Genomic DNA, 18,082 nt, shown 5'->3' with positions numbered 1-18,082 from the left:
TGATTGCTATAGGTTTCCCACTAGACTGTTGCTATATGTTTCCCACTAGACTGTAGAGTGACTTCCACAGTACCCAAACTGCAGTACTAGACACAAGTTAAGCAGTAAGACAAAAATACACAGAAAACAATTCACATAGCCATTACAAACAAACAAAAGACATAGAGTAGGGCACTGGTGGCTCACAACTGTAGTCCTAGCTACTCAAGAGGCTAAGATCTGAGGATCACAGTTCAAAGCCAGATGGGGCAGAAAAGTCCATGCGACTCTTATCTCCAGTTAACCCATAAAACCAAAAGTGGCTCTGTGCCTCAAAGTAGTAGAGTGCTAGCATAGAGTAGAAGAGCTCAGTGACAACACTCAGGCCCTGAGTTCAAGTCTCAAGAGTGGCAAAAAAATAAAAATAAAAAACCAGCCAGTACAGAAGTTCATCAAAAATTTAAAAATAGAACCACCTTATGATCCAGCAATCTCACTGTGGGTTATGTCTAAAGGACATAAAAAAAGCAGCTACATTCTATGTTTATTGCAGCTTTATTTATAATAACAAAGGTAAGAAATCAACCTAAGTGCCCACCAATGGATGAATGGATCAAGAAAATGTGGTAACATATACACAATGAAATACTAACTAGCAAGTGAAATTTGTCATTTTTCACAATGTAGATGGACCTAGAAGGCATTGTCCTAATTGAATTAAGCCAGGCATCAAAGTAAAATACTGTATGATTTCATTCATATGTAGAATCTGAAAAGAGTTCATCTCATATAAGTTGAGTAAAGAAAACTGGCTAAGTCAGACACCAGTGGCATACATTTATAATCCTAGATACTCAGGAGGTTGAGATCTGGAAGTTAACAATTCTACTGTGTATGAGTAGTAAAGTTCAATAGACTTCATCTCCAAAATAACCACTAAAAAGCAGAGGTGAAGGTGTGGCTCAAGTGGTAGAGCACCAGCCTAGCAAGCAAGCCAAGCAATTATGAAGCCTTGAGTTCAAACTCCAATAACACACATAGTAAACATACACACACACACACACACACACACACACTCCACAGAGAATCTTTATTAAGAGATTGGAAAGAGTCACTGGGGTTGGAGGATGAGGTAAGGTTTGTCAACAAATACAATAATACAGTTAGATAGGAGGAATAAATTCCGGTGTTCTCTTGTACAATACGGTTACTATAGTTAATATTAATGTGTGGTACATCTCAAAAGAGCTAGAGTATTTTGAATGTATATACCATAGAGAAAAATATAGAGAAAGTTTAAGATAATTTGTGTTAATTTGCTCTGCTTTGATCACTACGGAATAGATACATGAACTGAAACATTACTATGCTCATCAATATGCATAATTATGTGAATAAAAAATTTTAGAAATAGATACTGAAAGAGGAAAAAACATGCAGCAAGATAAAATCATAAGCATATCTTCACTTATTAACACTGTTGAGCTTTATAGACTAATAGTACCATGCACCTGTGACAAAAATTAAAAAGAAAACAGATTTGAAAAGCCATGTATATTTAGAAAGTTCCTCTTAGATTAAGGATCCCCGCCCCCCAAAAATTGCTTGAGTGAAAAAATTAGGAAAACAGGAAAGAAAAGCCAACTAGGATAGCATCAGTAGCAGTGATGGAAGGCAGGACACAGCCAGGTGGCTAGCAGGTGATGGATAAAGCCATGAAAAAGGGAAGATACTATAGCCCTTGCCAGATGTTGACATCTGATTAACTCTTAGTATATGTTAATAAATAGATTGTTCAAGATGATATTGATTTCAGATTTTGGAGACTGGAAAGTTGAGAAAAAGAGGCTAGTGGTATAGGAGAAGGATGACAGTAAACATTGTATATTTGAGCCCTGTTCACCACCAGGTCCCAACTCTTGCATGCTACCTGGGTATTCCCACTCCAGTTATTTATTTAATAAATTACTACTTTGAGGTTCACCAAAGAAACAAACTCCAATTCATTGGGCCTCAATGGAAGAACTTCTGTCCCAAGAGGGACTCATCTGTTTCTGGCTCTCTATCTTACACAATAGGGAATCTGTCAGAACTGGCTTTTCCATTGCTACTCCTTCGAAAAGGCACATGATGTACATGGCATCAATGGATGGTTAGCTATCTCAAACAGCTTGGAAGTAGTGAGCACTATGGTAGCTTTTAAAGGAAATGATTGGGCTGGAGGTGTGGCTCAAGTGGTAGAGCTCCAGCAGTGACAAAGCAAGAATGAGGACTTGAGTTCAAACTCTCATACTGCCCAAAGCAAATAAACAAAATAAAAACAAGAAGTTATTCTCATCTTCCTTGCATCTGATAAATTCTCTGAAGATATTCTAGCCTGTTTGTGTGTTCAAAGACTCAGACAGCATGTTTCTTCCATTTTTAAAAGCAAATGCATGATAAAAATAAAATTAATTAAAATGCAATAAAGACAGATGTAAATTTCTTTTTCCATTGCTATTATATCTGATTCACTATACATATTTGCTCTTTTGTGTTGCTATAGCAATGGAGTTTCTTTCTGTTAATTTTCTCTTCTTTGTTTTTTCTTTTTTCTTTCTTGCTGCTTCTGCTCCACTTGAGCCAAAGCTTCCAGCCCAACTTTTTGTTAGCTAACTGGAAATCTTTTCTTCCTTAAATTATTCTTAAGTAATTGTACAAATAGGGCTTCAATTCAACGTATCAATTTATGATTGCACTGCATTTTTTCTTTTTTTCCTTTTTCTTTTTGCCAGTCCTGGGGCTTGAATTCAGGACCTGAGTGCTGTCCCTGTTTTTTTTTGCTCAAGGCTAGCACTCTACCACTTGAACCACAGTGCCACTTCTGACTTTTTCTGTATGTGTAGTACTGAGGAATCGAACCCAGGGCTATGCTAGATAAGCACTCTACCATCAGGCCACATTCCCACTCCCAGTACAATGCATCTTGATCAATATCACTGTTCCATCATTCTCCCTCCTCCCTATCTATCCCAACCCCAACCATTCACTCAAGTTACCATGTTAAAAATGCAATATTAATTAAGTTAAGCATCTTTAAGGTCTAATCTAATAGGGTTGGCCAAGATAGTTTTTATATTTACACAATATAATGTTTGTAATATTGTTTTGATATGGAGATTAAAGAAGAAATCAGATGATAAATTTAAGTTTACAAGGAAACATAGAGATGGTTTTCTCCAAGTTTCATTTTACATTTTAGGAAACTGAGACCCAGGAAGGCAATTAGTTCCTAGTGGTTTTATCATGGGACAAGACAGGCTGGGAACTTAGTTTTATGGTTCAAATGCAATTTATTTCAACTATCTCTAGATGAAGATTCAGTATTGTGTCTTGTTAGAATTATTTTTGTAATTTATTTAAAAGTAGATTAGTATCTCTAACAGTCTGTTTTTTTCTTTTAGTGAGTATTATGAGCTTTAGAACTTTTAAGTAGACAGAATACAATTTAAAATTCCAGTTTTAAGCTCTGTGATAATATGTCCATCTGCAAGTCAGTCATGTCATTGGGAAAAAATGGATACTGTATTTCCGATCATTTCTTTTATATAACATTTTGGTTTTCCTAAACATAGTCTTAATTTCCATTAGGAAATTTTCTTGTGGCGAAAAATTTTCCCTTTGATACCTTTTAAAGGAATAATACCTTGGAGGCAATCAAAAACTTTTTTCAGCATTTATAACAACTACTATGGACAAGCCGTACAATTTACAGCCATGTAGTAAAGTACAAGATTTGTTTTATAGGTCTGACAAGGACCCCTTTCAGACAAACTCACTTTAATCATAGGTAGGTATGTCATCCCATTTTGTTTCTACAGTTTTGACAGTGTCAAAGTTACACCATGTCATATCTGGGGTTAAATGTGAAGCAGGTCAGTAAGATCCTGCCTCTGGTTTGGGAAGAATGATACAACAAACCTTGGATCTGAATTAGAACTTTTCCAGCCTATTAAATTGGTATCAGCTAGTGGAAAGACTCAGAACTCTTTCCTAAAACACCCATCACTTCCAGCTGCCTTAACCAACGTAAAAAAATTATTAAAGCACTTCTTCCCCCTACCTCCACATATCCACAATATAGACCATGGCAGTAGCACTAAGAAATGGTGAGATTATGTTTACAACCATTTATTCTGCTGATCAGAATTCCCTTCTAAAATTCTCTCCCACTAGTACTCAGACAGGAAACTCTCCTGCTTCTTCTGCCTGACTGAACTCCATCCATTGCTGCTCCATTCCCCTTCTTGGTTCCCTCCCTTCCTATGATTAAGCATAGGTATTCCTGAGGCCCATCCCTGGCGGTTGGACTGACTACTTGACTCAGGCTGGACTCACATTCATGGTTTAAAGATTCAGAATGTTCCATGAGTCAAGTGTTCTCTTTACTTCCTTACAAGGCCCCAGCAGCCTAAAAGAGTTGGCAGGCAATAGTCAAAGATGTGATGAAGGGTTTTTCCTCAGGAAAAGTGACACTGCTGCTCCAGAGAGTTCAAGTGTGCACCCCAGAGATATGTCCAAGTTCTGTTGGGACCTGGTAAAGTGATCATATTGGACATAAGTCTTTGCAGATATAACCAATATGAAACTACACCAGAGTAAACTGGGTTCTAAGCCAGTATGAATGGTGTTCTTGTAAGAAAACAAGAGATGGACATGCACAGAAAGGATAAGGTCATGCAAAGACAGAGCCATCCCAGGAAAACAGCATGTGATAACCAGGACAGAGATTGGAGTGGTGCAGCCACAAGCCTAGGCAATACCAGATGGCTAGAGAAAGGCCTGGAACCTCAGAAGAAGCAGGACCTGTCAACACTTTGATTTCAGACTTCCAGATTCTGGAGTGGTGACAGAGAAGGCTGTGATTGTTTAAAGCCCCCAAGCCAGTGTTCATTTGTGCAGCAGCCAGAAGAAACTAATACGAGCTGGAGTCACTGAGGGCTGCCACCAGCAACTGTAGTCCTCCTGGTTCTCACCCTCCATTCACATGCATGGGGTGCAGATGTGAGGTATGTAGGGTGTGTGGGTGTGCATAAGTGCAGGTGTGTAGGGTAGATGGTGAATCTTATGCTTTCTCCTGAACAAACCAGGCTGACTTGAATCCTGGAAGTTCCATTTTCTTGCCATTAAAAAAAATCCCTGGTCAAATTCTTATCAGTCTCTTCTAGGAGACTGGATTCTGTTCTTCATTCTCTATGGCCACTATCCAATCCTATGGAGATCAAGTCCTTCACCTGGGATCATGTGACAGTGCAGGACCAGACCCACCGGACCAAACCTCTTACCTTTGTCTGAGCAGAGGTTTCATACCATCTACCTCTTAGCCAGTGTGTGCAGGACAGCTCTGGAGCTCCTGAGCATTGCCCACTCTGCCTCCTGCCTCACTCCCCACCAGGCCCCACTATGGGGCCCCAGTATCAGAGTTGGGGAGAGGTCCAAAGAGTTCAGGCATTGTTATGTTTGTAACAGTGCTGCTAATTAATACTAGAATTCAAACAGAGGTGCTCATCACTCCATACCACAGTGAAAGTCATGGATCACTCACTACATATTCATAGTACACAATGCTGCTGGCACAGAGTGCTGGAACAAGTGGGCAAGGCTGATAATGACCTGAGGTGACGCCTGACCCAGCCACCCAGGTTCTGCCCAGCTACCCTGAGCCTATAGGGACCAATCAATGAACTTATGATGATCACTCTGTCCAGAAGGTGAATGCAGTACAGCAGGTGGATGGGCATCCTGCCATCCAGTTGCCTATGACAGGGCCTGGACATGATCATCCACCATAGCTCACCTGCACTGCCCACTATCTCTGTCACACTCGTGGATGGCAGCCCCAATGGTGCCCTTTATGGAACAGTTGCAGCCTTCACAGCCAGTCAGGGGGTGGAAGCTGAAGGAATCTGTCTCACAGGTCTCACACTGGGGCCTGACGGTGTGGGGAGGGCAGAGGCACTGCCCTGTTGTCTCTTCACAAAGGCGCCTGCCACAGTCGCATGCTGCAGAGAGTAAAGAAATATCGTATGAGGCCCAGGGTTAGGCACAACTGCCTGACCAACACCAGAACCACACCAACCCCCAGGACTTCCAGAAGCGGTCCAGCCAGGAGACGTGCTTTGTTTTCCCTTCATTGTGGACATAATTGAGCGTGATTGATCTGAAAGTCCCATTTTGGGGTCAAAACCAAACAGCAAATTACCTTGAAAACAAGTGTACAGACTCTGAGTGAGGCCCAGCTGGGCTAATTGGCTCCAAGCTAGATACTTCAAGGAGCCCACCAAACTGCTAGTGTGGGTTCACCTGAAGGTTCTAGAAGAAAGCCAACCAAGGGCTGCTCCCTGAAGCAGCCCCCGCAAGGCCTTGCACTGCAGGACAGAAGCCCAGGCTCAGTATATAATGCAGCAGTGATGTGGCTCTTGCTCTTTCAGGGAAAGGCCCCCTCGCAAGGCTGTGTCTGTATCATGCAGTGCTCCCTGGCATACCACAGGAGCTGCCCCATGCCTCAGACCATGGCGTGACTGTTAGATAGTTCAGCGAGTCATATTTCCATGTAACCCTGGTTCTCTTATGGCAACAGAGTTTTAGCCCAGTCTCAAAATCTACTATGAAGGGGGCTGGGGATATAGCCTAGTGGCAAGAGTGCCTGCCTCGGATACACGAGGCCCTAGGTTCGATTCCTCAGCACCACATATACAGAAAACGGCCAGAAGCGGCGCTGTGGCTCAAGTGGCAGAGTGCTAGCCTTGAGCGGGAAGAAGCCAGGGACGGTGCTCAGGCCCTGAGTCCAAGGCCCAGGACTGGCCAAAAAAAAAAAAAAAAAAAAAAAAAATCTACTATGAAGGGAATTGAGCTGTTCAGGAAAGTCCACACTCACATGCTATACCAAGCACCTGGGCCACATAGCACAAGAACAATAAATGTTTATATTCTAGAGCCATGCCACTCAGAGCATGGTTTGTGGCTCAGAGGCATGGGTGGGACCTGGGTGTTCAATGGAAATGAGAGTCCCAGGCCCCACACCAGGTCTCCTGAATCAGGATCTGCATTTCACAAGACCAACAGGTGAGTTTCCACAGAGTGGCATCTGAGAAGTTCTGCCCTGGGGGAGCATCAACCCCTGGGGGCCAGGAAAGGGTTCTGAGGCCCGAGAACACTCACGCTTGCATTGAGGGAATCCATAGTGACCCACTGCACAGCGGGTACACTGCCGCCCGATGACATGCGGCTTGCATTGGCACTGCCCACCCTCAGGGCTGCAGTGACGGCCAGTGGCCCCGGCTGGGTGGCACTCACAAGGCAGGGCGCCATTATGGTAGAAGGCCACCAGGGACCTGGCAGAATTCTTACAGAATCCGGAGGCTGTCTGGGGGCTGCAGAAATAAAAATAACTCATGATTGACACCCTGAGACGTGTGCTCAGAAATGCCCCCCAACTCTCCCTTCCCCATTGCTCCACTAGCTGTGTCTTTGGGAGGAGTTCTGGGCCCTGAGGTAGAGGAAGAAATGGGAACAGAACCTCTCCCCTAACAGCTAGGGACAGCTACCCTTTTCCCCACAGGAATGATTAGTGGGAATTTCAGGGTGGCTGGAACCAAAGGGTGAATATACACATAAAGGTATGTGAGTTCTATCTCAATAAAGGAGTTACTTTTAAAAGCACTCCTACATGTGTAACAATAAAACTGGTAACAGAATAAGAAGGAGGAGAGGAGAGGAGGTAGAGGAGGAGAACCATCTACACATACTAGAAGGCTAGTTTTTCCAACTGCCTAACCAATTAGCCCTGACCCCATTTCACAAATAAAAGTAACTGAGGTGCCTTAATGTTAAGTGACATTCCTAGGGCTGAGAGGTATGGAGCAGGCAATCAATCACTACTTCAGTGCACATCAACTAGGCTTTTAATATGACTATATAAGAGGCCTCTGTCCCTAGGGCTTCTGGAGCTGCTCAGTCATTTAGGAAGCCTGCACAAGGGCACTGGGGCCCACAGCAGAGCTAATACTTGGAATGTCCTAGTCCTTAGCACTTAGGGATGTGAAAAGACAGCACAGGAGGCCACATTTTCTGGACACTCTCCATTTAGGATGGCAGAGGCAAGTAAGGGTGAGGGCTGACATCCTTGCCAGCAAGGAACACCCTGGATGGTACCTTTTAGAAATCTGTAGTGGCAAACAGAAAGGATCAAAGAGGAAGAGGCCCTCCTAACAGGCCCCTGAACTCAGCTTGAGGGTGGAGCTCTGCTGAGCTCAAGGCTGAGATAGTCGGTCACTTTGCTCCAAGGTACATGGCAGGGATCATGGGTGTGGAGGCAGAGCTTCATCCTCCTGGGACCCCTGCAGCACTGCCACTTTCTTGGTGGGGGGAGGGAGAGAAGACCCAGGGCCAGCCCCTCCCTGGACTTCACGTGCTTGGGAATATGAGCATGCATTTTCCCATACCAGAGCCTTGCCACAAAGGGACACTTACTCAATATGAAAACTGTTCCCTCCACAACTGTTAATAAACTCGAAGGACTTGTCCACTGTTTTTTTGTGAAGTATCTGGTAGTCATAATTCTCTGCAGGTACCACTAGTACTCGGACCTAAAAGAAACCTATGGTCATGCAACTTGGATTTGCACACTGCTGTCTGTCTATTATACTTTCTGTTCATGAAGATCTATGCCAAAAGAGGGAAGGGGTGGAAAATGCTTGGAAGACAACCCAGTGGGGTGAGGTGTAAGCAGAGGCTGATCAGGCAGGATGCCCACTCCCTATCATTCCTATTTCCCTCGGTTTTAATTGCCAACTACTTTTTACTTTTGGTAGCTATATGAAACACTTTTTCTATAAATACAACTTCAAAAATAATTGTCATGAGCCAAAAAAACTGATAGAATGGCCGCCAAGGCAGCCACATGAAGAGCAAAATGGAAGGACAAGCAGAACTCACCAATACTAAGGACTTTCCTTCTGGAACCTTCACGGTCACAGCTACCTCAGGCTCCGAGACATCAAATTCAACCTGGCCTTCATTGATCACTTGGTCCCGGCAGCCAAGTACATGGGGGCAAAAGGAGGCAAGGAAGGAACCTAGGCAAGAGTGAGAAGATTCCCTGTCACAAGCTGGCGGCGCATGGACACCAGGCATGCATCCCAGGGCCTGTTCACAGCAGCTCACCTGACCACGGCTGTCCTCCATCTACAAACACCTGGGCAGGAAACGTTGGGTGCATTGTTTGATAAAAGTGGATGATACAGGCATATCGGCCCAGGTGTGGTACAAGTCCTCTCAGGGTCACTTGGCTCTAAGAGGAAAAAGAACAGAAACAAAAAACAGAAACCAAGAAACTCCTAAACTGAAAAGCTTTGAATAATGAGGGGATATTTAGAGGTTGCTGTGGTTTAAATATGGGTTGTTCCATCAGAACACATTAGAGTAAATTCCTCAATGTGGCTATGTTTTGTGGGGTATAATAGGTATTTAGATCATGGGGACAGGGCCCTTATGGATAATAGATGAATAGGGTATCTCAGAGTGAGTGCCCATTTGCCATTCCCACCATGTGGTGCCTTCTGATGTGTTATGGCACATTACGAGGTAGTTTGGCAAATGTGGCTACCCATTGTAAAACTTCCCAACCTCAAGAACCATGAGCTAAGTAAATCTCTACTCTTTATAAATGACCCAGTCTCAACTTCTCTTTTATAGCAATGTGAATTGAACTGAAACAGGTTAAACATCCAAAACAAGCTAGGTATTTATTCGAGCAAAATGATAACCTATATATTCCTGCAGAAACTTTAACATGGGTATTTATAGAAGACTTAATTTGAAGTTACAACTGGAAGAAAACTAAATGCCTCTCACGTACCAAATGGACAAGCAAATGGTGCTACAACTATACATTTCATGGAGTCAGGAAGGGGAAACAGTAATTTGGTTAATTACCTCTGAGAACTGGTGATGTTTACCAAAAGCAAGCACATAACCCAGCATCTTGGGCATGTCCCATATGTGTATTTGTAGTAATGAACACTACTAGTAATAACTGTGTAATAAAGACTCATTCTCCATTTGAGATATTTGACCACTGATACATTTCAAACCCTATTACTCCCTGTGTCTTCTGGACAAGATGATAAGGAAGCCCAGGAGTTCCCTCTCTTGACCTGGATGGAAAGGTCAAACCACTTTAATTCCAGCTCAGAGGCTGGGAATCCTTACCTTAGACTTAGACCCATCCTCTACCTCCTACCAATCACAATGAAATCCAGAGCCACACTCCTCACTCTGCTGAAGTGTATAAACTTCTCTCCAGAAGACAATATCCCAACAGCAACATAAAAGCATTCTCATCTTTGAGATGAGAGCTACAATCCAAGGAAGCTAGCCAATTCACAGAAAATCATGTATTTGTTTGATGACAAAACTAGAATTCAGTCAACTTGGTTTTAACTCAGTTCCCTTAACTGTAAGATCCCATAGAATCTTAGTTGATTTTTCTCTTTCAAGTCCCATTAATTTCCAAGTGTGCTGCTATGTGAATTAATACAAGTGGTCTTTGGGAATATAAGGACATAATATCATCAGATCTTAAGTATATTTCCAGAACCTAGAACTTCATAACTCCTGTGAGTTTACAGTTGACAGTAAAAAAAAAAAACGCAACAGACATTATACTTTACTTCTGTGCACCTAATGATAAATTTGTATGTGTTTATTGAGGACTTTTTGCCTGAAAGTTACAGTTCAAGGTGGACAAAAGAATCTATAATAGCTTATTGTAGAAATTCTCAAAGTCTTGTGATTATATTTAGAAAAAAGTATGCTCCACAATGCCAAACACAGTAGCCTATGAAAATACAAAATATCATACATGAGCCATAAAAAATGACCTGTGTACAGAGATCCAAAAGAAAGGGGCACTTCAGGCCAGGTGATTAACTGGATACCTGTATTTCTAGGTATCCACAGTTGAGAATAGAAATCTCCAAACTTTCAGGGCATTAGTTTAACCTAAAGGGCATCTTAAAAGACAAATGACAGGGCTCAGCCCAGACTTGGATCAGAAGCTCTGGGCGTGTGCACATTGAACAAGTTTCTAGATACGGTGAATGCTGCTGGTCAGGGGAAGTTGCTTTCAGAACCACTGGTCTAGAAACAGCACACACATGTAAAGTCATACCTGTGGGCCTTCCAACGTGACTCCAGGAATGACATCCTCAGAAAGGGAAGGCTCCTGGGGCAAGAGAGAGGAAGGCCCCTGACTAGGAACATCTAAAACTAAGGCTGTTGGAGGAGTTTCATGAGGCAAGGAGATACAGGTGGCACTGAAAAATAGAACATTTAAAAATTTCATTTTACAAGAATTCAAAAACACTACATAGCTATCTATGAACAAAGAGTCAGACATTGAGCACAGGACCAAAGAAGCATTAAAGGGCTCCCTGATGAGGCTCACAGGACTCTGAAGACTTTCATTTAGAAATACTGCAATCTGTCAGCCAAGCACATTCTAGCACATTGAGAATGTAACTAATTAAGACAGAAATAAAGTTCTAATTTCAAAGTACAAGATGCTAGGTAGAAATATACTCAAACTTCACTTTCCCCAACTAAAATTAACTATTAAAATGAGACCAAAGCAATACATCATTACTCATCTCCCTATATTAATGTTGGTATCATGCTCTAGAGAAGAGAAACAACTACCCATCACTTCTTTTTTTTTTTAATGTAAACAGTTTTATTTAGAAACATATGGGTATCTGTTTGCATCATAGAATATAAAACTTGGTTTACACTCCATAAAAAAATAACCAATATCCAAGTTTCAGAGAGTTAGCACTCACAGAACACATACTGTGGGTGTGCAGCCACTGTTCACTCGCCTCAGGCTTGACTTAAACCAAACCAAGGCACCAGATCCCACATGAAGGAGCTCAGCACCCAATGCTCAGTGCCCAATCCCGAAGCTGCTAGCGTAGTAGAACACAGTTTGCTGTCTAGGTGGGTGATTCTTACATCAGGCCTGGGCTCTGTGTACCTGATGAATGCTCTCTAATCTAAGGTTGATAAAATTATCTCTGGTCTTCTTTACAGAGGGGAAATCTGGAGGGCAGAGAATACCCATCACTTCTTTTGGGCATAGCCAGCTCTGCATTGACTCAGTGATTTCTACAGTTCTAACGAAAAAAACAGTCATGACTGGCTATTTTTGAATCTACAAATAAATAAATAAATGAATAAATAAAACAGCCCCATTAAAACTCTTCACCAGTGAGTTAATGCTGATAACCTCATTGTGAGACAAGTCATTATTTTGTGGCTTGGGTTTTTTTTTGTTTTTTTTTCCAAATGAAGAGACTCAGACATGAAGATTAAAGGATTGGAACAAAGTAAAGTCACAGAATAGAACTAAGTGAAGCTTCCTTCAAGGCCAGGGCTTAACCTTTTCCCTAGCCGGATACTGTGCCCACATCCTGGTATTAAGGAATGCCATCTCAGGACAATTGTTCAGCTGTCTTTTCTCATTCTAACGTCTATCACCAGAGTCCAACGCCTTGGCTTTTCAATCATTCCTTCAGTTAAGTAGAGGTTAAACTCTGTGAATCCAAAATCCAAAATGTCCCAAAATCTGAGCTTATCTGGGGACTTGACATAATGCCACAGTGGAAAATTTTACACCTGACTTTACATGACAGATCATAATCAGAATACAGAAGCACTAAAAAATATTGTATAAACTTACCTAGAGGTGATGCACATAAGAAATACATGACATCTAAAAGAATTTCAAACTTAGACTTGCATCACATCCCAAGATATCTCATTATGTATATGCAATTATTTCAGATTTTTAAAAGTCTAAAACCCTGAAATGTCAAGCAATTTGAACTTCAAGAATTTCAGAAAAGGAACAGGCAAGTCTTAGAAGTACATATCATTCAGAGCATAAATAAGGGAAAAAGGAAGAAAACACATTACCTTTGATTAGCAAACGGCCCATAACTGGCAATACAGTGGACTTGAGGTCTCATAAATTCTGTTGAGAATTCTTCAATGGGTATGATACAAATCTGATGCTGTTGAGTATGCAATGCAAAAAGGCATGGTCCAGTTACCAACCAATCTAATAACATAGCCGGTCTTTTAAAAAATAATTAAGAGCTGGGCACTAGTGGCTCATGACTAATCCTGGCTACTCAGGAGGCTGAGGTTTGAGGACTGAAGCCAGCCCACGCACAAAAGTTTGTGAGACTCTTTTCTCTAACTGCCAAACTGCCAGAAGTGAAAGTGTGGCTCAAGTGGTAGACCACTAGCCTTGAACTTTGAAAAGGCTCTGAGACAGTACCCAATCACTGAGTTCAAGTCCCAGGACCAGCACGTGTGTGTGTGCGCGCACACTCACACACACACACACACACACACACACACACACAGAATCAAGAGTCCATCCTGAAAAATTATGATTATTTTGAAATAATAAATATTGCAGTGTGGCAAGTCCCAAGGTATCATCATGAGCAATAAACCCTTTATTCTATCATACAGGATCACTGACTTAAATTGCTACTGGAATAATTTCACAAATAAAGCTAAGAACAAAATCAAAAATGAAAGTTCAAAAACAACTCCTTTCAATGACTTTCATTACCTGGCTTTTCTCTTTCCCTGGGCCAGTGCTGGCTCTGGAGACCCTTGGGCAAGGAAAGAAGGGAGGTGACAGCCAGGCAGCCAGAAAGCCTGGGCTGCTTCTGGGAGATGTGCCCTTCTTAATAAAGAATATCTCCTAACACATTCACACTTGGACTCTGCCAAAGGATCTGTTTCCTGAGACATACATTTTAGTCATACAAGAAAGTCAATTGTTGGAGGCATGGCTCAGTTTGTAGACTGTTAGCCAATGAGCCAAAGTGTCAGATACTGAGTTCAAGTTCTGGTCTTGGACCAACAAAAGGAAAGTCATTGTTAATGTATCCGCATTTTATATTTAAAATCAAAACTGTATTACAAGCTTGATGGTAAAACTATTAGGAAGAACAAAAATTATTGATTATCACTGAGACTGGGGAAGGGGAGATCATAATTCTACCAGGCCAAAATGGACAGGGCCTCGGCCCTCATCGAACATTTGTTCTAGTCAACCTTGACCCTCAGTGACATGCAGCTATTTTCAAAAGGATAAATATATACTTAAAAGATGAAAAGTCATTCTCAAGATAATTTCCAGGATGAAGAGGTTTGATTTGCTTGGATTGCTATGTTTCAGTAAGACAGCTATACTTCTGTAATACTCTTTGAATTTCTTATGTTCAAAGAATTTAATACTATCGGGCACAAATATCTAAGATACCATCTCATAAGCTGGCCTGGAATTTCCCAGAGCATGATACATGCTTAATACTTGTTGCAATAGGAAGTTGCTTCGCCTGTGGATAACCTGAAATTCCCTGGATAATAAGTGCAAATCTTACCACCCTTTCCTAGACAGATCTCATTGTCTCTGTGTTCAAGTTGTACCATTACAAGCGTATGCATGATTGTTGCCATTTTAATACTTAAGAGTACATATTCAACTAATACTCTTGAACTAGAGAGGGATTTTTTGGTGCTTGTTATTATTGTCGTTTTGTAGCACTAGAGTATGAACTTAGTGCTTTGAGCTTGCTAGGTTGGCACTGTACCACTTGAGCCATGTCTACAGCTCTTTTTGTTTCCTGATGATTTTAACATCAGGTCTCACAAACTTTTCTGCCCAGGCTTGTTTTACACTGGGCTGCTCTAGTTCCCAAATAGCTAGAACTACAGGTATGAACCACCAGTGCTCAGCTGAAATTGAGTTTTAAAAAATGATTATAAAATTTAAAGGTTTTATGGAATTTTCCAACTTAATAAGGGATAACAGGAAAGTAAAATGGGAAAACAAATAACCAATGACATTTTTATATTCGGGCATTAATACTAAAGTAAGAGCTATAAAAACAAAAGCAACTTTATTCCTACTAGCAATTAATAAAACTTAATGAAATGGAATTTGTGAGATAGTCACATTTGATGGCTAAAGTTTATGAGGTAGTATTATAGACTCAAATAAATGAAGAGGCAAGTCAGGCTCTTGATGAGAAACTGGCAATTCTTCATAGATTGATTTTATAGATGTAATGAAATAGAGCCAAACTCTTAATGAGCTTTTTTTTTTTAATACAGGCAATCCACAAAATTCTTCTAAAGTTCAATGAGCAAAACAGAAGCATACCAGAAGGAACTGGGCCTTGTGCACCTTGAGCACAATGTCTGCATCTGCTAATAGTTCATACACAGTCAGGCGACTCCTGCCATCCACCACCAGGCTCCGGCAGAGAATGCTGCAAGAGGGAACAGAGTTTCCTTAGCCTTAAGGCTGAGAGTCTCCCTTGTTGTGCACCTTCCTCTGGGTTGACTGATTTTCTTCAGTTTTTGTTACACATAACTAAGTGAAACAAGTGAAATGTCCTGCATGGCAGATGAAAAGGGATTATAGCCTACTATAGTTTCAATGTCCTTTCCAAAACTCATTTTTGTCATTTGATTGCCACCCTAACATTTAAGAAATGGTTAGGACACAAGAGCTTGTCTTTCATGAACAGGTTAGTGTGGTTGTCTTGGGAGTGGCTTAGTTATGGTCCAAGGGGTTTTGTATACAAGTGGGACCTTCTGCGCATGTGCACTGTTGTACCACCTTCTATTATGGGCTAATGTGGCACAATGGCGTTTGCCAGCACTAGCACTATGTTTGTGGATTTACAAGAACTGTGAGGAATAATTTTCATTAATAATAATTCTGTATGTGATGTCTTTTGTAGTAGAACAAACAACTAAAAGTTTCCATGGGAAAAAGAACCTTCCTGATGTGGCCGCTGCTCTACCCCTCAGGGCTAAAGGCCCTGCTCACCTTTTCCACCTGAGTTGATGAAACACATGTTTTAGTCATGGGAAAAGGAGCCTGAGGGGCAGTGATGGCAGATCTCTAACACACTGACTTCTTGGAAACTTACCAGTATTCTTTCTAGTCAAAATTAAAGTTACCAACCAGGGATCATCCCACACTCACTCAGTAAACATGGCTGATCTTAGTCAACATCCAGGAGAAAGCCCAGACTGTGCCTTCAATGCTCAGCCTTCTTCCTTCTTACCTCCCACCCTGTCAACTATAGAGTTTGAGCGCATTCAGAATATCACAGTTTCACATTAAATAATACAATAGCATTCTTCTAATGGTAAATTCTTTCTAGTGGTAAAACCCACAATGGAAATAGTTGTTTGGGTTTTGTTTTTTTTTAAAGAATCCTTCTAGTTTCATATTCCATAGAAACTTTCCTATTTATAAATATAACATGAAACAAGTGACTATAAGATCAAGTGACTATCCATGATAAGTATTTGAAATAACTTAGGCAACAGCTTTATGGATTAAAAACTAAAATGAAATATACAAAGAAGAATTTGTGCATATATTAGAAATTAAATAATCATGTGTGTGTGCACGCATGTTGTATGTGAATTAAAACATATTCACTTTAAATTTAAGCAAAATTCTAAGAGGTATTAAATATAGTGATTCATTTAAGTTTAGCCTTATCCCTTATTAAATTCTTAGTAGGAAATAATCGAATAGGAATAAGAGTGTTGATCTAATCATGAATGGTCACCTCACTGTGGAAAGCAGACTTGAATTTCCACTGTTTCAGAAGGTGGTGTTCCTGTTAGCACTACTGCTATTTTGCTGAGATACTGTCTCTTTTTTTTTTTTTTAACAATATAGTTAGAACTCATTTGAGAAAGGCTATGGAACCTTCAAACCTCAGCAGGAAATAGTATAATGTTAAATAAGCTTGTCATTTAAAGGGTCAAATAACTCCAATAATGCTATAGTTCAGATTCCCAATTCATTTAAACTTGCCTATGTGATGGGTAAAGCAAACCTTAGGGTTCTCATGCAGTGTCATACAGTTCCCTCACAATGAACCCATTCAGACAATCATCATGGAATCCTGAAAGGAAATTCCTTCTTTCTTTGGTTTTGAAATGTTTTGTGTTTGAAATATTCTCAGGGCTCTTCTGAGATGATGCCAAGCATCACCAGAGCCATCTCTACTGTGGATCATGTAACATCAGAATGAAGCCATGTGATCAGGAAGATGAAAGGAGTTGGAATTGAACTGGAAGGTGGGCTTGTATGGATGAAGCATGGGGGTGCCCTTCCCAAGGCTCTGTGGCAGGCTTCAGGTGAGGAGGTATCCTATCTAAGAATGCACTAAGAATGCACTTCCAGTGGGGCTAATGTCACTTGTAGGTGCAAATCATCTATTCAAACAATGAGAGAACATTCTGGGGAATTCTTTAAAGCCCATCTCATGTTAATTTGTGTTAAAAATTTAAGGTCATAGCAGAGGAAGGGCTCTGAGGCAGATTATTTGCCTCATACACACAAGACTCTAGGTTTGGGTCTGTCCTTCTATACCCCTCTCCTCCCACACACATATTCTACTACACAAAGCCTTCAGGTTGTATTTTTAGGGTTATGAGGGCTTGACATTAATTCAATAGACATTCCATCAAGTCTTGTAAAAGTTTCCATTCTAAACAACTAAAAATTATTACTTCTTGCATAACTTCTTCCATTTTCACATCAGGGAAGACATCCAAGTTATTTTGTGTTTGACAAAAGGCAACATGAATATAGAGGTAATAGAATGTTCAAGGCCTTGGCTAAGAACTGGTAGGTTTACTGTAGTTCTCCAACTGCTGTTTCAAGGGATTCCAACTCCTAGAGCCATCAATATAATGAATTTCATGTGGAAATACCTCCTGTACTGATTCTCTAATAAAAGCAAGTCCCTGAAATGTTATGCAAAGAAAACCATTTTTAATATACTCTGTCCATTGAGTGCTCTCAAAAGAAGAACTTTATCAGGACAATTTTTTAATACTTTTTTTTAACCTGGCAATAATTAAACATGAATTATCCCAGCTCTGAGAGTGTGCTGCAAAGGCAGGAATATACTTCTTAACAGAAGGAGTCTTTCTTCATTAT

At 41.0% G+C, this 18,082-nt stretch overlaps 1 protein-coding gene across 3 annotated transcripts in view; it reads right to left on the bottom strand.

Moving 5' to 3' along the window:
• Lama3 (laminin subunit alpha 3) overlaps positions 1-18,082 on the bottom strand; it is a 214,209-nt gene that overhangs the window by 91,764 nt on the left and 104,363 nt on the right. The window contains exons 25-32 of one of the 3 annotated variants that reach the window (XM_048363240.1): positions 15,266-15,374; positions 12,994-13,091; positions 11,192-11,336; positions 9,184-9,310; positions 8,956-9,095; positions 8,491-8,606; positions 7,180-7,391; positions 5,816-6,020 (exon numbers count right to left, since the gene is read on the bottom strand). In XM_048363240.1, the coding sequence (XP_048219197.1) occupies positions 5,816-6,020; positions 7,180-7,391; positions 8,491-8,606; positions 8,956-9,095; positions 9,184-9,310; positions 11,192-11,336; positions 12,994-13,091; positions 15,266-15,374 (1,152 nt within the window). Of the gene's footprint in view, positions 1-5,815; positions 6,021-7,179; positions 7,392-8,490; positions 8,607-8,955; positions 9,096-9,183; positions 9,311-10,761; positions 11,108-11,191; positions 11,337-12,993; positions 13,092-15,265; positions 15,375-18,082 lie in introns of those variants that run through there. The other 2 variants (XM_048363241.1, XM_048363244.1) reach the window with 2 other exon arrangements.

This window comes from Perognathus longimembris, chromosome 15 (genome assembly GCF_023159225.1).
Source record: "Perognathus longimembris pacificus isolate PPM17 chromosome 15, ASM2315922v1, whole genome shotgun sequence".
NCBI classification, from domain to species: Eukaryota; Metazoa; Chordata; class Mammalia; order Rodentia; family Heteromyidae; genus Perognathus; species Perognathus longimembris.
Note: the sequence above shows the minus strand (reverse complement) of the source record. Positions and strands in the feature narration are given on the sequence as shown.